Raw genomic sequence first — 24,292 nt, forward strand, 5'->3', positions numbered from 1 at the left:
AATTGTGGTAGGACCACGCTGCCCACGCAAGAGCCATCAAAGAAAGAAAATCTTGCTTATCCAGTTTAGATTTCATCCAGACAAATAACGCCATAAAAGAAGTCACAGGTGCATCATTGAGATAATTAAAAAAGGGGGAGCCTTCCCATATAGGTGCAACTAAAGAGCAGTGAAAAATAGCGTGAACTATAGACTCATTTCCACCCTCACAATGAGTACAACATCCATTATCCAAAATATGGCGGTCGTATAATCTACCTCTCGTAGCCAATGATCCTGTGCAAGCTCTCCATATAAAGTGGCTTAACTTAGGGGGACCACCAACATTCCAAACCGCTTGCCAGACCTCACTATTATCACCTCCAAACCGCTCCGCCCATCCACGCAAATGGCCTAGCCTTCCCAACCAGTAACCAGATTTTGTAGAGTATATACCATTAGACGCCGGCCACCAAAATAATACATCCTTAGGCTGCCTCTCGCTAAGCGGGATGTCTAACACACGGACAACATCTTCCTCCATGAGATAAGCGGAAAGTGCTTCAATGTCCCAGCAACCATCCTCACTAATAAGGTCCGACACCCGGAGATCCGCTGAACTCTCTAAATTAGGCGTAGGAACCAAACTGGAGGACTCCCCCGGGAGCCAAGAATCATCCCAAACCCGAATGTCCTGCCCATCCCCCACTCTCCATTTCAGTCCCTCCAATAACAAAGCCTTCGCCCCCCAGATGCTACGCCACACAAAGCTTGGATCATAACCTCTTAAAGCTTGCAAAAAGGTGCCATTCTTATAATACCTCGAACTCATCACATCGTGCACTAAAGAGCTAGTATCACACAATAATCTCCACCCCTGTTTGGCGAGAAGAGCTTGGTTGAAAACTTTAAGATCTCGAAAACCCAAACCACCATATGATTTTGGCAAACACAATTTCTCCCAACTCAACCAATGCATCTTTCTCTCAGCACCCCTAGCACCCCACCAAAATCTGGCACACATGGAATTAATGTCATCAAGGATACCAACTGGAATAGCAAACAAACTCATCATGTAAGTAGGAATAGACTGAATGACAGCTTTCAATAACACCTCTTTTCCAGCACGTGACAACAACTTCTCTTTCCACCCCTGCAATTTTTTCCACACTCTCTCCTTCAGCACCGCAAACACCATCTTTTTTGATCTTCCTATTACTGTCGGGAGCCCCAAATATTTTTCATGCTTTTCCACCTCGCGAACCCCAAATAAAGATCTTATCTCCTCTCTCCTGTTATCGCCCACATCCTTACTAAAAGACACCTCAGATTTATTAAAATTTATTTTCTGACCAGATGCTCTTTCATACGTACTGAGAATATCAGCCACCACAGAGCATTCCTGAAGTGTCGCCCTAGTAAACAAAATACTGTCATCCGCAAAAAATAAATGTGATACACGAGGAGCAGAACGACTAACCCGGGCACCATGAATCCGACCATCATGCGACGCTAGAGTCAGTAGGCTCGAAAAAGCCTCAGCACACAAGAGAAACAAGTACGGGGACAACGGATCTCCCTGCCGAAGTCCCCTCTCTGCATAATATTCCCTTCTATTTTTCCATTCAACTTGAAAGAGTACGATACACTTGAAAGACAATCCATAACACGATTCACCCACCCTGAACAAAAACCAAACTTCAGCATCACCTTCTCCAGAAAAATCCACTCCACTCTATCGTAGGCCTTACTCATATCCAATTTAAACGCCATCGACCCAGTTTTGCCTTCACCTTTTCTTTTCATGGAGTGAAAAATTTCAAACGCAACCATAGCATTATCCGTTATCAGCCTTCCAGGAACAAAAGCACTTTGATGCACAGAAATAAGATCAGGTAAAAAGAGTTTAAGCCTATTAGCCATCATTTTAGAAATGATCTTACAAATCACCGTACACAAACTAATAGGCCGAAAATCTCCCATCTGTTGAGGATGCTGGCACTTGGGAATTAAAACAATACAAGTTTTGTTAAGAGGCCCTATATCCGCAACTCCATTCCACCAATTAACAATAAAATTCACAATATCACTACCAACAATATGCCAAAAACGCTGATAAAACAGAGCATGCATACCATCAATCCCGGGAGCTTTGTTTGGGTGCATCTGAAAAAGAGCCCCTCTAATCTCATCTGCCGTAGGCGTCGCTGTCAACACGTTATTTGTAGCATCCGACACTTTTGTCGCCAACCCAGCTATAGCGGCCTCCATGTCAGAAGGCGCTGAGGAGGAGAAAATGTTCGAAAAATAACCAGAAATGATCTCCCCAATTTCCTCTTCTTTTTGCTTCCACTCGCCATTTTCATCTTGAAGCTTCAATATTGAATTGCGACGTTTTCGTTGGCTAGCTTTGTGATGAAAGTAAGCCGTGTTTTTATCCCCGTCACTCAACTCATTCACTCTGGCTCTGGCATGCCAGTACGACTCCTGTAATCGATGCATCTCATCAAGTTCTGAAACGATTTCTCGGCATCTATCCAACACATTCCCATCCGGTGGTTTACTCTGCCACAGCTGCAATTCTTCTTCCTTCAATTTTATTTTCTTTTTAAAATCGCCAAAAGTGGCAGCAGCCCACCCCCGGAGAGCCGTCGAGCATCCTTCCACCCTGTCCACAACATTTGCGGCACCATTCCCCTCCCACGCCTTCTTAACTACCTCCCCGCACTCTGCATTCGAGAGCCATAAAGACTCAAAATGAACCACTTTCTTCCCTCCACGCCTATGACGAAATGAATCAGAACATAGAAGGATTGGCGCATGATCAGACTTATAAATTGGAAAATTCCGCACCCAGCTATGCGGGAACAAATCGCACCAATCATCACTCGCCATAAATCTATCTAATCTCTCCCGAATCATGCTATTGGAGTCATTCCCCCGTCTCCAAGTAAAACGGCTCCCTCGAAAGCCCAAGTCTTGAATATCACATAGCTCCACCGCCTCCCTGAAAGTATTCATCTGACTCTCCCTTCTAACAGCACCACCATCTTTTTCCGATTCATGCAATATCTCATTAAAGCTAACGAAAATCATGGTAGTAATGGTGATGAATTGGATTAGCTAATAATAAATCTCATGTGATATACAACTAACAGTATCTTATATTTTGTGTTTTACTTATTATTTTTATATTAATTGGAAAACTTAATATTAATTATTATATATCTTTACAGCTTATCTAAACACTCTATAATTTTTGATTTTTTTAAAATAAAAATTAATTGATTGAAATCATACGACATCTATAAAATAAATCAAAACCCACAAATACATATTAATTTAAATTGGGATCAAACAAAATTTTTTAAAGCCAAAAATACAATTGTTGATAATATTTAACATTCTGCTCAGATAATGTCATGTGCAATTTGTCATTCACCTTACCTGCTCAAATAATATACTTCCTCCACTTTGAAATGAGTGAAACACTTCTCTCCTTTATTTGAGAGTTTTTTGAGAAAAGTGTTTCACTTATTTCGAAACGGATGATTAAGGAAGTATATATTAACTATTATGTGCAATGCACAAGTTCTAGTATAATAATTTTTTTTCATGTGTAGTATAATATATTTTTTACATAATAAGGTTTCGTCTAATTCAACTTATTTTATCTTATCTTATCTTATTTGATCTTATCTTATCTTATCTTATCTTATCTTATCTTATCTTATCTTATCTTATTTTATCATATTTTATCTTATAAGATAGTTTCCTGTGTTGTCTAACATCTTATTTTATCATATCTTATCTTATCTTTTTTTTTTCTGAAATAAGTTAAATAAGTTAAACAGAAAAGAGCAAAAATATCTTTGATTGGATTAAATGAAAAAAGAAAAAAAATCCATCAAATCGTGAAAAATTATTGTTTTCTCATCCCCATCTTAATCATGTATATAATTAATCATATAACTTTGCGCACAACTTCTAATTCTTTGAGGGACTGCATGATTAGAAGTATGGAAACTGAATTTCCTATGAATGATTTGGGCCTCTATGTGTTATTTTCTTGGGTACTTCAGACACTCGTATTTCTTTCTATATGCTTCTTTCTTAGACAAAGTATGTCCATGAAATATTGGAGAGTGTATTCCTAGAGACACTAGGGAAAAAAAAAAAGGAAGGGCTTCGCTGGAAGGGCTGCGCTTTCTTCATTATGCAGCCCTTGTATATTGTAGGATTGGGCTTTTAAATAAAACACAACCCTTCTTTAAAGTAGGGCTGCGTTTTAATAGAAAAGCCCAGTCCTGTTTTGTGAAGGGTTGCGCTTGTTTAAAAAGCGCAGCCCTACTGTTATAGAAGGGATGCGCTTTTTAAGCAAGCGCGGCCCAACTGTTATTGAAGGGCTGCGCTTTTTAAACAAGCGCACCCCTTTTACGGGCTTTTTTTTTAAAAAAGAATTAAGCGCCTCACAATTTAAATGAACTATCTCCTCTCTCTCTCACGCCTCTCTCTCTCACGCTTCTCTCTCACCCTCCCTCTTCTCTCTCACCCTCCCTCTTCTCTCTCTTCTCTCTCACCCTCCCTCTTCTCTTGAAGGCAAGCAAAACCCTGCACAATTGTATGATAGCATCAGCATCACCATGCAAACATATATTTCTGAGTTGAATTGGTTATTTTTCAAAGGTTGGTAAACCGATTTATCGAGACCTGTTGAAGAATCTGGGGGAATTCTGAGTAGAGAGTTTTTCGTCCATGGTCATCTAAGATTTTCTCCAGCGAAATGGGGCAACCAAGGTCGTTTTCGAGTGTGTCCAGACCTGCCTGATTTGCAAAGGTGAAAACCGGCAAAGCCTGCAAAAGAATAAACCGGATCTAGGGTTGGGTTTATTTTTATTTTTTTTAATTTTTGTTTTCGTTCCATTTTCTTATTTTTGTTTGTAATTTTAGAGTTTAACTTTTGATTGCTTTCGTTTTTGTTATTTAGGGTTTTGTATTTTTAATTAGGGTTTCGTTTGTTTTATTTGTTTGTTTCCCTGATTTTTTTCATTTTTTATTTCGTCCGTTGTAAAGTTGTATAATTTTGGATAAAAATCAAAATTGTGCTGTTCTCGTGTATAGATTACTCTTTTAGCCAGTTTTCAAGAAGAAATTGAGAGGATATACTCTTTTAGCATAAACAAATTAACCTACCACAATCTGGTTGGTGCTTGTCGTACCTTCCTTTCGCTCGCCCAAATATTGGTTAATTATGTGGTACAACAAGTGTCTTTTATGCAATATACATTGCTTTAGAATGAAGGAATTTATTTATTAGTGAATGAACATACTACAAAGTAAACTTTATACACTCAAAACGATAAATATGAAAGAACAGAAACAAGAAACACATGTTGTCATCATACATTTGTTGAGCAAACGAATAGATTGATTGATTTGGTAATCAATAAAGAATAACTTAAATAGAATTTTAAGCAGTGCCGAATGCTCTCTTCATCCTCATCACCTCGGTATTACTCAGAAGAGTGATTTGTTGAGCTATGTCAGCAGGTAAGTTACCACCAAATAATGAGTTCATAGTGAATTGAATTGCTGGGTTTGCACCATTAAGACTAACAAATGCGGTAGCTGGAGTTGTACCAACATTAACCTGGAAATGAAGCATGGCTTGTGGGAAAATCATAACATCTCCAACCTCAAGTCTTCTGTAGTATGCAGTGTTGTTTGTGTCAATAAATCCCGCAATTATCGACCCCCTTGATACAATTATAACCTCTGATGTTCGGTGTGAGTGTACAGGTATAACTCCACCTACACCAAAGTCTAACCTCGCCATAGAAATACCTAAACCATTCAAAGCTGGAAATTGATCAACAAATGCTAGAGTTACGTTGTTGCCGGGTACATTTGTGATGGTTCTACCACCACGGAAACCAGTGTAAACAAAATCATCTGTAGTTAGAGTAGCAGGGTCTCTACAAGCATACCCTTGTGGTCCCCTTGGGAGACTACGATCTGCTACACAAAAATCAACTTCTATTGCATGAGAGAGACACATCAAGACAGAAAAAGTGAAGAAAACTACAAGGTTATTCATTTTGCAATCAATAATGCTAGAATTATATATAAGAGCCTAAGAGGTAGATTAAGGGGAGTTTTGTTACTTGCTTTGTGTTTTTCTTGGATATGAGATATGGTAAGCTAAGATTGGCACCCTATATATATATATAGAGTACTCATCCTTCGTCAACCAAATGGGAATATTTGACATTTTCCTGTCCAAATTAGTTGCTCAAGCTAGAAGTCAATTATCCACAACCCTTCAAGATTTTAGAAAAAAGCCGTCGTGTATTCAAGTGGCTTTAATTTTGTCTTCAACTGTTTAACAATAGTGTTCTCCAAAATACCGAGCTTAATTAATTGAAATAACATATTGCATTTCATAGATGGTGGGTGATTATTAACAATACTCCTGGATGGTTTGGAACAGCACATGTTCTTTATTTTATTTTATTTTTTGAATCGAAAAGCAACCTTCATTGAAAATAGCACATTTCTTAGTGTTTATCAACGGACTTGGTCTTTCCCATATCTTGATATTTCTTGTACTTATTAAGGAGTTTTTTTTTTACTTTAACTACTTTATAAATCTGACTTTTCTTACATAATCACCTTATAAATTGACGTAGGAAGGTTAGCGTATAAGTTCGATAATGAAGTTTGACAAAAGAGCCTGATATATTTTCTACTAATTGGGCCGACGGAGTCCGATTGCTTATTGTGATACCTTTTCGGAAGCGGAACGGGCCAACGAGTCAAACTCACTGCTATGCTGTGACCTATAGGCTTTTTAAGCCGTACGAGTTCGTTTAAGGCCCGAAATCAGCATTTCAATTATTTCCGGATTTTATTATTTTCTTATTTTCGTATTAGTGTTTTGTGTTAAGTATTTAAACATTATTAGGTCATTGTTTGGAGGCAGTTTTTGACTTTTAATAATATCACAGAGTTCCTACTCTTTTCTTGTGGATTCCGAAGTTTTTACAGATTTATCGCTTGTAAATCTGTTTGTTCTTGATTGAGATTAGCGCTTTCTATTCTCCATATTTTCCGACTGCATCATAAATTTTTTATTAAATAACCATCTCATATGGTTTTTTTCTATATTGTCACCACTTGACCAATTTAGTGGAATATTTCGTCAATGTAGACAAAATATTCCATTTTCTTCTCACGGAATCCGTTAATAGTCGAAAGAAAAAAGATTCATATGATGTGGTTTTCTTATAAAATAATTGTTTATAAGGTGCATATTTAGAAAAAGACTACTTTATAAGTGCTTAATGTCTAATAATTCATTTATCAATTGTATTTAGGAAAAATTGACAATAAGGGTCTGAACTTTGGGTGATAATTTGTAAAACGTCTGAACTATTGATTAACCTATGTAGGTCCATACTTTAGGCGATATTAACTTTTAACGGGCAGCAGTGACTTGAAACTTGCTTAATAGGTCATAAATTGTAAAATGTGGGTCCCACGAGAAGATTTTATTGCGGGAGAGAAGTAGGAAGCTAGATTTAAAATAAAATCGTCAATTTCAAGTCATTGAGTCTCGCTAAAAGTCAAGAGCTCCTAAAGTAGGGGGCTTACACAATTTAATCAATAGTTCAGACCTTTTAAAATTATCACACAATGTTCATACGCCTATTGTCAATTTTTCCTTGTATTTATCAATTCTACGATAATTATAGTCTCCATGTTTTTATTAACGTAGACTTTACCATATTTATTAATTATCGTCATCAATTTATTTATCAATTGTATGATATGGCTCATGATAAGTACATATTCTAACATCATTTAGTTGCATATTGGGGTGCATTTTCATGTAGCATTAGAGCATTTATATTGCATTTATGCATATTTAGGTCCATTTTTGTAAGCTACAGTGCTTTCACGGGTTGTTTGGTCCTTTGATGTAATCTCAGGTAATGTAGTCTCCTTTTTAAGCACATGATCATTAAGGCACTTGTTTGACCTTCAAAAGGACATATAATGTGCCCAAACCGGATTGGAATTGAAGAAGATACAAAGGACTTTGTGTACTTGTGCGAAATAAGACACCTCTGCACCATTTCTCCCATAACTTTTGACTTAAAAACGATAATTAGGTTATTCTAATTGGGTTGGAAATTAAACGTAAAGAGCTTTCCAACGATATATTACATGTGCCAAACGGAGCTCCGTATCAAAAGTTGTTGTTGTTCGAATTTGAGTTGGGGAAATTGACAATTATAGGGCAACACTGCCGTGTCAAAATTGACACGGCCGTGTCAGTCTGATTTCTTCAAGGCAATCGCTTATTTTCGTATATTACATTTTATAGTTACAGGTCAACACGTCTGTGTCATTATTGACACGTCCGTATTGGTCTGCCCCATGACGCGTTTTGCGAAGTCGGTTTTATTATTTTAGGAAGTTATAAATACTCTTTAATTTGTTCAATGAGGGGAGATAGTCTATTGTACACATTTTTTAAGGTTTCTATAGAGAACAAAGTTAGAGAGAGTAACTTGTAGATCTTCATTAATCTTCAAGACTCTACCTTTTTTCCATCAATTCAAGTATTTATTTTTTTCTTCTTTTCCTTTGTTTATTATTATGAATTTCAATTATTGTTCTCTAAATTGTTTATTATTTATTTCAATTATAATTGAGTAGTTTCTTTTATCTATGGTTAAGTTAAATCCTAGTATGATTTAATTCATTATTATTTCTTTAAATTCTCATATTAATTGTTAATTATTCTTGCTTAATTGATTGTGCATATTCCAATACTAGATTAGAGATAACTAGTATTTTTCTAATTCCACTGTCTTGATCATAACGGGAGTTGGATTTGACGGCTTTGAGTATTTCAATTAAGGACATGAAATTCTCCACGGAGTAGGTAGAATGGATTGTTAGGAAGTCCGAGTGTCACGTTTAATGTCTTTAATTTGCATGATTCCACGGGAGTAGGCTTGAGTGCATATTAGAAAGCCATAGATACTCGAGAGAGTTTTATGGTATGTATTTTATAGAGTGTACTTTCCCTTGTAAGCATTTAATTGATTAGTTTAGGGTAGGAGTTATTTTGTATTAGTTCATGCTAGTGGAGATAATTAACTATGGAGTCTTTTATTTATATATTGATTAGTATAGTTTATTTGACCATCATCATATTAAACTCCTTTAGTCTTACCATTACATAAGGACTAATAGAACAACTTTGTCTTTGTGGGATCGACTCTAACTTACTTTACTACATAGTTAGGAGCTTTAGTTAGGTTATTTATTTTTATTAGGTGCACGACACTCTTATCAACTCAAAACTTGCATAATTAGCAATTAGCTCTTGATCCTGAGTGATCCCCCCATATATTTCTTTTTGTTATATTCTAATAGCTCAAGATAACTAATATCGTTTGTTTCCATTAGGTGATTTGTTTTGCCTTTTATTGGGGCTTGCCTATTTTATTCGGGTCTTGCTAAATGATGCCTTAGAATTTTCAGTTAACTCCCTGTATTTTTGTATTTGTATTCATGGGTTGTATTTTCCTCCCTACATCTCTTTCATCCACAATAACTCCGACAATTATTCCGGCTAACTTTCCCTTCAAGAACTCCGACTATTTTTCCGGCAACTTTTCGACGACAATAACTCCTGCAACAATAACTCCGGCAACTTTTTAGGCCACATTATTGCATTATTAATATTAATGAAATTTTATAATTCTTTTAATACACAAAATTGGACTATATTGACTTTAAAAAAAAAGTGCCCAAACACCTAAATTAGGTGCCCGAACCTGTGGTGCCTAAATTAGGCGCCCAACCACAGGTACATGCGCCTAGATTAGGTGCATGAACCTGTGGTTAGGCGCCTAAATTAATTAGGCGCCCAACCACAGGTGCATGTATGCGCCTAGATTAGGTGCCTGAACCTGTGGTCAGGCGCCTAAATAAATCAGGCGCCCAACCACAGGTACATGCGCCTAAATTAGGTGCCCAAACCTGTGGTAAGACGCCTAAATTAGGCGCCCAACCACAGGTACATGCACCTTATTTAGACGCTTGTACCTAGGCGCCCAACCACAGCTTCAGGCACCTAATTTGGGTGCCTGGGCACTTTTTTTTTAAAGTCAATATAGTCCAATTTTGTGTATTAAAAGAATTATAAAATTTCATTAATATTAATAATGCAATAATGTGGTCGGAAAAGTTGTCGGAGTTATTGTCGCCGGAAAAATTGTCGGAGTTCTTGATGGGAGATCCTTGTTAATGAAAGAGATGTAGTGAGAGAGTGATGGAGAGTGAAGAGAGTGAGGGAGGGTGAAAGAGAGTGGGATAGTGAGTGCTAAAGTATAAATACATGTATATGTATTTATACAGGGCGTTAGTAAGAAATTCTAGGGTGGCATTTAGCAAATGAGTATTGTTACGGAAAGCCTATTGCACTTGTTATTTTCTATACAGCCCGAGTCGTGTAGGGCCATTATGTTCATAATTTTTCATAATTATTCCACTTTTTGATGCCCCATGTTATTAATTCCTATAACATTTCATTAGTTAAGACATCAAATTATTTGTCTCACGGCTCACCCTTGGTCGGCAACTTGTTTTTATGTATAAGAAGACAGGAGTGCTACCTCATGCCTTAGGTTTAAGTTTGCCCTACAAAATTCGTGTCTATATATACTATTCAATGTTGGAATTTGTTGGAGTAAGAACTTTAATTTGATGGTAATTATGACAATTCTAGTAATAGGTTAGGGTTCAATATCTCTTACACAAAATTTTGGACGTATTACATGGATGACGATAGATTTAATATTGAAGTGTTCTTGACAGATGCTCCACTACTTTAGAATTATAATAATCTAGTCTTATTTAATATTAAGGACACAAAACAAGATCTATGTAACTAGAATAAATTTTTTCAAAAACAAAAATCACCATCAAACAAAATTATAAAACTCCAACTACATGACATGCTACCCGAGGCATCATCGCAGTCTATTTGACAGTTAGCAAACTGCTGATAAGTGTTACTTTTTATAAGAGTGTACGATAAATAGTTAGATACCTTATCAAACATAGCATAAGTTGCATTTCATTTAATCAACATGCCCAATTCGTTCTCATTAAATACTTCTCTCACAAGCTGATCTTTTGAAATCAGATTTTTTGGGCTGAAACAACCACTAGTACTGAATGGACGATTTGCTAACGAAACGCTCCTAGTTATAGATTTCAAAAGAGCTTGTCCTTATCTTCCCCATCAGTTCCCCTTCTATCTCTTAAAACAAACCCTTGTATATTTGAAGTACAAAAGTTTCTATTATACTAATAAAGTTAGTATGTGAGCTTGTAGTAGAGTTTCTAAATAAAAATAAAACTAGAAAACAACTTCAATTTTTGCAAATTCTGCATTTGCAATGGCATGCAGCAACTTTACTTATGCAATGACTTTGTCTTTCTCACTCCTCTCCTCTTTACTTAGAAAATCCAATGGAGGAATAACTACTCTTCCTACGTACGATTATGGATAATTTTCTAATTATTCGATAAATATTATTGCCCTAATAACATACCTATTATTTTATTTTTTTCATGTCCAAGACATATAAACCGTCGCGAACCACCTTGTGTTAAATGTGAAATGATAGAGATTTTAACCTCGAAGGTGATAGAAAGACTATATAATATACATTGCTATAGAACAAATGAATTTATTTCTTGGTGAATGAACATACTACAAAGTAAACTTTATACACTCAAAGCGATAAATATGAAAGAATTGAAACAAGAAACACACGTTGTCATCATATATTTATTGAGCAAACGAATAGATTGATTGATTTGGTAATCAATAAAGAATAACTTAAATAAAATTTTAAGCAGTGCCAAATGCCCTCTTCATCCTCATTACCTCCGCATTACTTAGAAGAGTGATTTGTTGAGCTATGTCAGCAGGTAAGTTACCGCCGAACAAGGAGTTCATAGTGAATTGAATTGCTGGGTTTGCACCATTCAAACTAACAAATGCGGTAGCTGGGGTGGTCCAACATTAACTTGGAAATGAAGCATGGCTTGTGGGAAAATCATAACATCTCCAACCTCAAGTCTTCTGTAGTATGCAGTGTTGTTTGTGTCAATAAATCCCGCAATTATTGACCCCCTTGATACGATTAGAACTTCAGATGTTCGGTGTGAGTGTACAGGTATAACTCCACCGACTCCAAAGTCTAACCTTGCCATAGAAATACCTAGACCATTCAATGCTGGGAATTGATCAACAAATGCTAGAGTTACGTTGTTTCCGGGTACATTTGTGATCGTTCTGCCGCCACGGAAACCAGTGAAAACAAAATCATCTGTCGTAAGAGTAGCAGGATCTCTACAAGCATATCCTTCTGGTCCCCTTGGGAGACTACGATCTGCTACACAAAAATCAACTTCTATTGCACGAGAGAGACAAACCAAGAGGGAAAAAGTGAAGAAAACTGTAAGGCTATTCATTTTGCAATTTATTGTGCTAGAATTATAAGAGCCTAAGAGGTAGATTTGCTAAGGGGAGTTTTGTTACTTGCTTCGTGTTTTTGTTGGATATGAGATATGGTAGCCAAGATTGGCACCCTATATATATAGAGTAGAGTACTCATCCTTCGTCAACCAAAGGGGAATATTTGACATTGAGCTGTCCAAATTAGTTGCTCAAACTAGAAGTCAATTATCACAATTCACACAGTTCAGGATTTTTGAAAAAAGGCTTTATGTATTTCTTTTTTCCTGACATCAGGGATTTATTCAATGTCTTCAATTTTGTCTTCAACAATAGTATGTATAATGTATCCACTATCCAGGAACCGAAGATTAAGAATTTCAATTAGACGCGGTCTACAAAATACGGAGCTTATTTAATTGAAATAACGCATTGCATTTCATTCACGGACTTGGTCTTTACCATATTCATTAAAAACAACTATCTTCTCCAATGTATTTATCAATTGTATGATAACTCTCACAAATTATATTCTCAACAATTGTATGATAATTTTCTTAATTGTTAATTCAAGAGTGTTGAATATTTCCTCCGTTTCAAAATACTCGCTATACTTTTCATTATGGGAAGTTTCACATTATTTGCTACACTTCTTTTTTGGCGATAAACTCTCTCTATCTCTCTCTTCCCATATGGGTCCCTTTTCTTTTTACTCTCTACCTCCCTTCTCCAAAAATTGCTTAGGAATCCGTAAATTAAGAAGTATAGCGAGTAAAATGAAACGGATGAAGTATTATAATTCAACGCCAACATTAACCATGGATGACGATAGATTCATTAATCATTAGTGGTGGGTGGTCCTTGACACATGTGCCACTACTTTTGAATTATATTAATATAGTTGTGTTTAAGATTAGGGCTTGACAAGAGCTCTGTAACTAGAAGTATTTGTATTTTTCCCCTAAAAAAAAGAACTATTTGTATTTAAAATAAAAAAGTGAAGGAGTTATACCAAACAAATTATATAACTCTAAGTGTACAACACGTGAGCAGCAGGTGGGCATAAGGGCATTATGTTGACTAGTTTTATATGCACGCGATGCGTGCGAAAACACGTACAAAAATTAATTGTTTTAGGGTATGTAGAAAATTAAATTAATTGCTATTTATATCTAATAAATTAGAGATTTTTGAATTGTTGACTGTTTTCATTTTATAGTGTCTTTTTTATCTTTTTAATTTTTTAAAATTATTAGGTAGTTCCTTTTTTATTTTTACTTTTTCAATTTTTTTAATTAAAGTAGGTAGTTACTCCTTTTTTTCTTTATTTTTTGGTGTCTTACCCCTCTTGAGTCTTGACATATAGAATAGAGATAATTGGATAGGAATTAACCTCGCTCAAGTCAATTCGACCCGCGTTTGTAGGCAAGGCTTATTGGGAGTACGAGGATGGTAAGGGAAAATTCCCACCACCAAAGTGCCTCTAGCATGGTTTGATATATCCCTCAACCTTAAGATTGTGATATACAAACCAAACCACTAGATCAAGTACTACTTGTTATCCTTGATATATATATATATATATATAATATATATATATATATATATATATATATATATATATATATATATATATATATATATATATATATAATTACGTAGTATATTTTCTTGTACTTTTCCTTTTGGGTAGGTAAGATGAAGAGGCATATTGAATTGACATCTCGGTCAGGTTTAACTATTTGCAGGTCAAACTCATTGGGATGGATGGGAAATGGTAAAGGAAACCTCACTCCTAAAGAGCCTATAATAAGATTCAATCCAATGATGTTAAAATCATTATGTCAAATATTTACCACTTGACCAAGCGTTACTTGTTATCTTGTTATAATATACAGACTCTTGTTTTTAATTGGTCAACAAAGTCATGTAGTATTTGTGATTTTTTAATTTTCATTTGGGTGCATTTAACACCCTTATATAGTATTTTATTGGTCAACAAATTTTTGTAGCTCTTGCTATTGATATCGTATGTATTAGCCAACGAAATTCTTTAAGCTTATCAAAAATCATGGTAGTAATGGTGATGAATTGGATTAGCTAATAATAAATCTCATGTAATATACAACTAACATTATCTTATATTTTGTGTTTTACTTATTATTTTTATATTTATTGGAAAACTTAATATTAATTATTATATATCTTTACAGCTTATCTAAACACTCTATAATTTTTTATTTTTTTAAAATAAAAATTAATTGATTGAAATCATACGACATCTATAAAATAAATCAAAACCCGCAAATACATATTAAATTAAATTGGGATCAAAGAAAATTTTTTAAAGCCAAAAATACAATTGTTGATAATATTTAACATTCTGCTCAGATAATGTCATGTGCAATTTGTCATTCACCTTACCTGCTCAAATAATATACTTCCTCCACTTTGAAATGAGTGAAACAGTTCTCTCCTTTATTTGAGAGTTTTTTGAGAAAAGTGTTTCACTTATTTCGAAACGGATGATTGAGGAAGTATATAATATATTAATTATTATGTGCAATGCACAAGTTCTGGTATAATAATTTTTTTCATGTGTAGTATAATATATTTTTTTACATATTAAGGTTTCGTTTAATTCAACTTATTTTATCTTATCTTATCTTATCTTATTTGATCTTATCTTAAATTATCTTATCTTATCTTATCTTATCTTATCATATTTTATCTTATCTTATCTTATAAGATAATTTACTGTGTTGTCTAACATCTTATTTTATCATATCTTATCTTTTTTTTTTTCTGAAATAAGTTAAAATAAGTTAACAGAAGAGAGCATAAATATCTTTGATTGGATTAAATGAAAAAAGAAAAAAAATCCATCAAATCGTGAAAAATTATTATTTTCTCATCCCCATCAGAATGATGTTTATAATTAATGATATAACTTTGTGCACAACTTCTAATTCTTTGAGGGACTGTATGATTAGAAGTATGGAAACTGAATTTCCTATGAATGACTTGGGCCTCTATATATGTTATTTTCTTGGGTACTTCAGACACTCGTATTTCTTTCTATATGCTTCTTTCTTAGACAAAGTATGTCCATGAAATATTGGAGCGTGTATTCCTGGAGACTTGTAAGCCTCCAGTGACTCCTGTTGACACGAACTCTAAACTTAGTGCATATTCGGGTTCTTTAGTGGCTGATCGACTCATTACCACAATCTGGTTGGTGCTTGTCATACCTTCCTTTCGCTCGCCCAAATATTGGTTAATTATGTGGTACAACAAGTGTCTTTTATGCAATATACATTGCTTTAGAATGAAGGAATTTATTTATTGGTGAATGAACATAATACAGTAAACTTTATACACTCAAAACGATAAATATGAAAGAACAGAAACAAGAAACACATGTTGTCATCATACATTTGTTGAGCAAACGAATAGATTGGTTGATTTGGTAATCAATAAAGAATAACTTAAATAAAATTTTAAGCAGTGCCGAATGCTCTCTTCATCCTCATCACCTCGGTATTACTCAGAAGAGTGATTTGCTGAGCTATGTCAGCAGGTAAGTTACCACCAAATAATGAGTTCATAGTGAATTGAATTGCTGGGTTTGCACCATTAAGACTAACAAATGCGGTAGCTGGGGTTGTACCAACATTAACCTGGAAATGAAGCATGGCTTGTGGGAAAATCATAACATCTCCAACCTCAAGTCTTCTGTAGTATGCAGTGTTGTTTGTGTCAATAAATCCCGCAATTATCGACCCCCTTGATACAATTATAACTTCTGATGTTCGGTGTGAGTGTACAGGTATAACTCCACCTACACCAAAGTCTAACCTTGCCATAGATATACCTAAACCATTCAAAGCTGGAAATTGATCAACAAATGCTAGAGTTACGTTGTTGCCGGGTACATTTGTGATCGTTCTACCACCACGAAAACCAGTGTAAACAAAATCATCTGTAGTTAGAGTAGCAGGGTCTCTACAAGCATACCCTTCTGGTCCCCTTGGGAGACTACGATCTGCTACACAAAAATCAACTTCTATTGCACGAGAGAGACAAACCAAGAGAGAAAAAGTGAAGAAAACTATAAGGTTATTCATTTTGCAATAAATTTTGCTGGAATTATTATAAGTTCCCAAGAGGCAAGAAGTAGATTTGGTAAGGGAAGTTTTGTTACTTGCTTCGTGTTTTTGTTGGATATGAGATATGGTAGCCAAGATTGGCACCCTATATATATAGAGTACTCATCCTTCGTCAACCAAAGGGGAATATCTGACATATTCCTGTCCAAATTAGTTGCTCAAGCTATAAGTCAATTATCCACAACTCTTCAAGATTTTAGAAAAAAGCCATCTTGATTCGGGTATTCAAGTGGCTTTAATTTTGTCTTCAACTGTTTAACAATAGTGTTCTCCAAAATACCGAGCTTAATTAATTGAAATAACATATTGCATTTTATAGATGGTATGTGATTATTAACAATACTCCTGGATGGTTTGGAACAGCACATGTTCTTTATTTTATTTTATTTTTTGAATCGAAAAGCAACCTTAATTGAAAATAGCACATTTCTTAGTGTTTATCAACGGACTTGGTCTTTCCCATATCTTCTTATTTCTTGTACTTATTAAGGAATTTTTTTACTTTAACTACTTTATAAATCTGACTTTTCTTACATAATCGCCTTATAAATTGACGTAGGAAGGTTAGCGGATAAGTTCGATAATGAAGTTCAACAAAAGAGCCTGAAATGATTTCTACTAATCGGGCCGACGGAGTCTGATTGCTTATTGTGATACCTTTTCGGAAGCGGAACGGGCATTTTTAAGCCATCCGAGTTCGTTTAATGCCCGAAATCAGTATTTTAATTATTTCCGGATTTTATTATTTCCTTATTTTCGTATTAGGGTTTTGTGTTAAGTATTTAAACATTATTAGGTCATTGTTTGGAGATAGTTTTTGACTTTTAATAATATCACAGAGTTCCTACTCTTTTCTGGTGGTTTCCGAAGTTTTTACAGATTTATCGCTTGTAAATCTGTTTGTTCTTGATCGAGATTAGCGCTTGCTATTCTCCATATTTTCCGACTGCGTCATAAATTTTTTATTAAATAACTATCTCATATGGTTTTTTTTTTTATTGTCACCACTTGACCAATTTAGTGGAATATATCGTCAATGTAGACAAAATATTCCATTTTCTTCGCACGGAATCCGTTAATAGTCGAAAGAAAAAAGATTCATATGATGTGGTTTTGTTATAAAAATAATTGTTTATAAGGTGCATATTTAGAAAAAGACTACTTTATAAGTGCTTAATGTCTAATAATTCATTTATTAATTATATTTAGGAAAAATTGACAATAAGGATCTGAATTTTGGGTGATAATTTGTAAAACGTCTGAACTATTAATTAACCTATGTAGGTCCATACTTTAGGCGATATTAACTTTTAACGGGCAGCAGTGACTTGAAACTTGCTTAATAGGTCATAAATTGTAAAATGCGGGTCCCACGAGAAGATTTAATTGGGGGAGAGAAGTAGGAAGCTAGATTGAAAATAAAATCATCAATTTCAAGTCATTGAGTCTCGCTAAAAGTTAAGAGCTCCTAAAGTAGGGGGCTTACACAATTTAATCAATAGTTCAGACCTTTTAAAATTATCACACAATGTTCATACGCCTATTGTCAATTTTTCCTTGTATTTATCAATTGTACAATAATTATAATCTCCATGTTTTTATTAATGTAGACTTTACCATATTTATTAATTATCGTCATCAATTTATTTATCAATTGTATGATATGGCTCATGATAAGTACATATTCTAACATCAGTTAGTTGCATATTGGGGTGCATTTTCATGTAGCATTAGAGCATTTATATTGCATTTATGCAAACTAGTAATTTATGCACGCGATGCGTGCCTCACTTTTTTAGAACATAATTTATAACTTTTTGGGGCATAAACAAAGGTAAAATTTGAACATTATATATGTTTTTTGGGCTAGCTAATTTTGTTGATTAAGTTATATCACTTAACCAAACCCGTCTTTTAATATTTATTTTATTTATACTTTCTTTAAGAGTTTTAAAATTAAAACTGATGAGCGATAAAAGAATGTTACGCAGATTTACTAAGGATTTCTTATATTTTTATCAACAATGTATTTTGTTTTAATTAAATCGTTTCACTATGTTAATTGATTGTATTTTCCTTTTTGATTTACTACTTGATTGTGTATTAATTGATCAAATATTTGATTGATATAATTTTCTTTGTTAATTTTTTATGCTATATTTGAGTTTGATTTTCTTTCATCTTTTTTTTGGTATAGTAGTTGATGTACTAAGGGGTAATTAAGTAAATTTATTGGGGGACACCATAGCTCCCCCCTTCCCTTATATAATAGAGATTTAGGTCCCTTTTTATAAGCTACAATGCTTTCACGGGTTGTTTGGTCCTTTTATGTAATCTTAGGTAATTTAGACTCCTTTTTAAGCACATGATCATTAAGGCACTTGTTTGACCTTCAAAAGGACATATAATGTGCCCAAACCGGATTGGAATTGAAGAAGATACAAAGGACTTTGTGTACTTGTGCGAAATATGACACCTCTGCACCATTTCTCCCATAACTTTTAACTTAAAAAGATAATTAGGTGATTCTAATTGGGTTAGAAATTACACGTGAAGAGCTTTCCAACGATATATTACATGTGCCAAACGGAGCTCCGTATCAAAAGTTATTGTTGTTCGAATTTGAGTTGGGGAAATTGACAATTATAGGGCAACACTGCCGTGTCACTTTTGACACGGCCGTGTCAGTCTGATTTCTTCAAGGCAATCGCTTATTTTCGTATATTACATTTTATAATTACAGGTCAACACGTCTATGTCATTATCGACACATCCGTATTGATCTGCTCCATGACGCGTTTTGCGAAGTCCGTTTTATTATTTTAGGAAGTTATAAATACTCTTTTATTTGTTCAATGAGGGGAGATAGTCTATTGTACACATTCTTTAAGGTTTCTATAGAGAACGAAATTAGAGAGAGTAACTTGTAGATCTTCATTAATCTCCAAGACTCTACCTTTTTTCCATCAATTCAAGTATTTATTTTTTCTTTCTTTTCCTTTGTTTATTATTACGAATTTCAATTATTGTTCTCTAATTTGTTTATTATTTATTTCAATTATAATTGAGTAGTTTCTTTTATCTATGGTTAAAGTTAAACCCTAGTATGATTTAATTCATTATTCTTTCTTTAAATTCTCATATTAATTGTTAATTATTCTTGCTTAATTGATTGTGCATATTCCAATACTAGATTATTAGAGATAACTAGTATTGTTTTAATTCCACTGTCTTGATCATAACGGGAGTTGGATTTTGACGGCTTTGAGTATTTCAATTAAGGACATGAAATTCTCCACGGAGTAGGTAGAATGGATTGTTAGGAAGTTAGAGTGTCACGTTTAATGTCTTTAAGTTGCATGATTCCACGGGAGTAGGCTTGAGTGCATATTAGAAAGCCATAGATACTCGAGAGAGTTTTATGGTATATATTTTATAGAGTGTACTTTTCCTTGTGAGCATTTAATTGATTAGTTTAGGGTAGGAATTATTTTGTATTAGTTCATGCTAGTGGAGATAATTAACTGTGGAGTCTTTTATTTATATATTGATTAGTATAGTTTATTTGACCATCATCATATTAAACTCCTTTAGTCTTACCATTACATAAGGACTAATAAAACAACTTTCTCTCTGTGGGATCGAATCTGACTTACCTTACTACATAGTTAGGAGCTTTAGTTAGGTTATTTATTTTTGTTAGGTGCACGACACGCTTATCAACTCAAAACTTGCATGATTAGCAACTAGCTCTTGATCGTGAGTGATGCCCCCCATATATTTCTTTTTGTTATATTTTCATAGCTCAAGATAACTAATGTCGTTTGTTTCCATTAGGTGATTTGTTTTGCCTTTTGATGGGGCTCGCCTATTTTATTAGGGTTTTGCTAAATGCTGCCCTAGAATTTCCAGTTAACGCCCTGTATTTTTGTATTTGTATACATGGGTTGTATTTCCCTCCCTACATCGCTTTCATCCATAATAACTCCGACAATTATTCTGGCTAACTTTCCCATCAAGAACTCCGACAATTTTTCCGGCAACTTTTCGACGACAATAACTCCTGCAACAATAACTCCGGCAACTTTTTCGGCCACATTATTGCATTATTAATATTAATGAAATTTTATAATTCTTTTAATACACAAAATTGGACTATATTGACTTAAAAAAAAAGTGCCCAGACACCTAAATTAGGTGCCCGAACCTGTGGTGCCTAAATTAGGCGCCCAACCACAGGTACATGCGCCTAGATTAGGTGTCTGAACCTGTGGTCAAGCACCTAAATTAATTAGGCGCCTAACCACAGGTACAGGCGCCTAAATTAGGTGCCCGAACCTGTGGTCAAACGCCTAAATTAGGTGCCCAACCACAGGTACATGCACCTTATTTAGGCGCTTGTACCTAGGCGCCCAACCAGAGGTTCAGGCACCTAATTTAGGTGCCTAGGCACTTTTTTAAAAAAAAGTTAATATAGTCCGATTTTGTGTATTACAAGAATTATAAAATTTCATTAATATTAATAATGTAATAATGTGGCCGGAAAAGTTGTCGGAGTTATTGTCGCCGGAAAAATTGCCGGAGTTCTTGATGGGAGATCCTTGTTAATGAAAGAGATGTAGTGAGAGAGTGATGGAGAGTGAAGAGAGTGAGGGAGGGTGAAAGAGAGTGGGATAGTGAGTGCTAAAGTATAAATACATGTATATATATTTATACAGGGCGTTAGTAAGAAATTCTAGGGCGGCATGCATTTAGCAAATGAGTTTTGTTACGGAAAGCCTATTACACTTGTTATTTTCTATACAGCCCGAGTCGTGTAGTGGACATTATGTTCATAATTTTTCATAATTATTCCACTTTTTGACGCCCCATGTTATTAATCTGAACTTCTATACATCACCCAACAATTACTTAAAATCGCCCAAAAAAACAATGAAATTACATTTATAACCTTCTTTTTTTTTTCTTAAATCAACACCATCCACCTCACCTCCTTCCTGCCTGGCTGCCGCCACCACCACCATCTCCCTCACCTCCTGCCTTCCACCACCGCCCACGCACCTCACTCCACCACCCTCACCTCCATTGAAATTATGGGACTTTCTACAGTTTAAAAAAATTTCGCCGGTCGACGGTGGTAGTGGGAAGGTAGGTGGTGGTGGCGTGATAGGGAAAAGAGAAGGTGAAATGGCAGAAGGCTGGTGGTGGTGGGGGTGGGGGTGGTGGGTAGTGTAGAAAAGAAAAAAGGGTAAATTGGGCTATAAAAATATATTTTGGACGATTTTAAGTATTTTATGGGCGATGTTTAACAATCCTCGTTATTAATTCCTATAACATTTCATTAGTTTAGACATCAAACTATTTGTCTCACGGCTCACCCTTGGTCGGCAACTTGTTTTTATGTATAAGAAGACAGGAGTGCTAGCTCATGCCTTAGGTTTAAGTTTGCCCTACAAATTAAAATTCGTGTCTATATATACTATTCAATGTTGGAATTTGTTGGAGTAAGAACTTTAATTTGATGGTAAATTGGTAATTATGACATTTCTAGTAATAGGTTAGGGACATTTCTATATATACACTTCGATATTTTAAAAGAGAAGGTGGGGACCACCAACTTTTTAATAGTATTTTAAGATTTTTATGGTGAAAAGGAATCCATTTATAGTATGTAGCATCTATTATGACATTTCCATTTAAGGGAAATGTAGCATCTATAAAAAAACGGAGGAATTACCTATTATTTTATTTTATTTTCCTGTCCAAGACATGTAAACCGTCGCGAACCACCTTGTGTTTAATGTGAAATGATAGAGATTTTAACGTCGAAGGTGATAGAAAGACTATATAATATACATTGCTTTAGAACAAATGAATTTATTTATTGGTGAATGAACATACTACAAAGTAAACTTTATACACTCAAAGCGATAAATTTGAAAGAATTGAAACAAGAAACACATGTTGTCATCATATATTTATTGAGCAAACGAATAGATTGATTGATTTGGTAATCAATAAAGAATAACTTAAATAAAATTTTAAGCAGTGCCAAATGCCCTCTTCATCCTCATTACCTCCGCATTACTTAGAAGAGTGATTTGTTGAGCTATGTCAGCAGGTAAGTTACCGCCGAACAAGGAGTTCATAGTGAATTGAATTGCTGGGTTCGCACCATTCAAACTAACAAATGCCGTAGCTGGGGTGGTGCCAACATTAACTTGGAAATGAAGCATGGCTTGTGGGAAAATCATAACATCTCCAACCTCAAGTCTTCTGTAGTATGCTGTGTTGTTTGTATCAATAAATCCCGCAATTATTGACCCCCTTGATACGATTAGAACTTCTGATGTTCGGTGTGAGTGTACAGGTATAACTCCACCTACACCAAAGTCTAACCTTGCCATAGAAATACCCAGACCATTCAAAGCTGGGAATTGATCAACAAATGCTAGAGTTACGTTGTTTCCGGGTACATTTGTGATCGTTCTGCCACCACGGAAACCAGTGTAAACAAAATCATCTGTCGTAAGAGTAGCGGGATCTCTACAAGCATACCCTTCTGGTCCCCTTGGGAGATTACGATCTGCTACACAGAAATCAACTTCTATTGCGTGAGAGAGAGATACTAAGAGAGAAAAAGTCAAGAAAACTACAAGGTTATTCATTTTGCAATCAATTATGCTAGAAATATAAGAGCCTAAGAGTAGATTTGTTAAGGGGAGTTTTGTTACTTGCTTCGTGTTTTTCTTGGATATGAGATATGGTATGATTGGCACCCTATATATATAGAGTACTCATCCTTCGCCAACCAAAGGGGAATATTATAAGTCAATTATCACAATTCATACAATTCAGGATTTTTGGAAAAAAGGCTTTGTGTATTTTTTTTTTCCTGACTTTAGGGACTTAGTGTATTCAATGTCTTCTTCAACAATAGTATCCACTATCCAGAAACCGAAGATTAAGAATTTCAATCAGACGCGGTCTACAAAGTACAGAGCTTATTTAATTGAAATAACGTACTCTATTCCATTTCAGCTATATGGTAGCCCGCTGCCTCGTAGGTCCGTAGGTGATTGTATTTACTATCTATGTTCTTATTCACGGACTTGGTCTTGACCATATTCATTAAAAACAACTATCATCTTCAATGTATTTAATATTTATCAACTGTATGATAAATCTCACAAATTATAGTATCAACAATTACATCATTACATGGTAATTTTCTTAATTGTTCATTCAAGAGATGAGTTGAATATTATAATTCAACGTCAACATAAAACATGGATGATGATAGATTCATTAGTGGGTGGTCCTTACACTGTTACACATGTGCCACTACTTTAGAATTATATTAAATATAGTTTTGTTTAAGATTAGGACTCGACAATTGTTTGGCACTAGCGTTTGAGATAGCGGTTAGCGGTCGACAAGATTAAAACGCTACTTAAGAAAATTATGAGTGTTTGGTAAGGTAGCGATTGTAGTAGAGGGTAACTGTTGGAGTAGATTATGAGTAGCGATTATGGAATGTTACAAGTAACGTTTGAGATTTAGAGATAGCGGTCTAGCAAATAAACACGATATA

At 34.8% G+C, this 24,292-nt stretch overlaps 3 protein-coding genes and 1 pseudogene across 3 annotated transcripts; all 4 read right to left on the reverse strand.

Annotated features, from left to right (window-relative positions):
* Positions 1-5,265: 5,265 nt before the first annotated feature.
* On the reverse strand, positions 5,266-6,163 carry LOC125499421 (auxin-binding protein ABP19a-like). The gene has a single exon (XM_048648198.2). It carries the CDS (start codon positions 6,074-6,076, stop codon positions 5,450-5,452), a length of 627 nt encoding a protein of 208 aa, XP_048504155.1. The 5' UTR covers positions 6,077-6,163; the 3' UTR covers positions 5,266-5,449.
* A 5,573-nt stretch (positions 6,164-11,736) lies between these two features.
* LOC125499398 (auxin-binding protein ABP19a-like) lies at positions 11,737-12,651 on the reverse strand (annotated as a pseudogene).
* A 3,202-nt stretch (positions 12,652-15,853) lies between these two features.
* Positions 15,854-16,743, reverse strand: LOC104898555 (auxin-binding protein ABP19a). Its single transcript, XM_010685649.4, has one exon. The coding sequence runs from the start codon at positions 16,654-16,656 to the stop codon at positions 16,030-16,032; it is 627 nt and encodes a 208-aa protein (XP_010683951.2). The 5' UTR covers positions 16,657-16,743; the 3' UTR covers positions 15,854-16,029.
* A 5,900-nt stretch (positions 16,744-22,643) lies between these two features.
* Positions 22,644-23,473, reverse strand: LOC104898556 (auxin-binding protein ABP19a). Its single transcript, XM_010685650.4, has one exon. The coding sequence runs from the start codon at positions 23,364-23,366 to the stop codon at positions 22,740-22,742; it is 627 nt and encodes a 208-aa protein (XP_010683952.2). The 5' UTR covers positions 23,367-23,473; the 3' UTR covers positions 22,644-22,739.
* Positions 23,474-24,292: the final 819 nt, after the last annotated feature.

This window comes from Beta vulgaris, chromosome 7 (assembly GCF_026745355.1).
Source record: "Beta vulgaris subsp. vulgaris cultivar EL10 chromosome 7, EL10.2, whole genome shotgun sequence".
NCBI lineage: Eukaryota > Viridiplantae > Streptophyta > Magnoliopsida > Caryophyllales > Amaranthaceae > Beta > Beta vulgaris.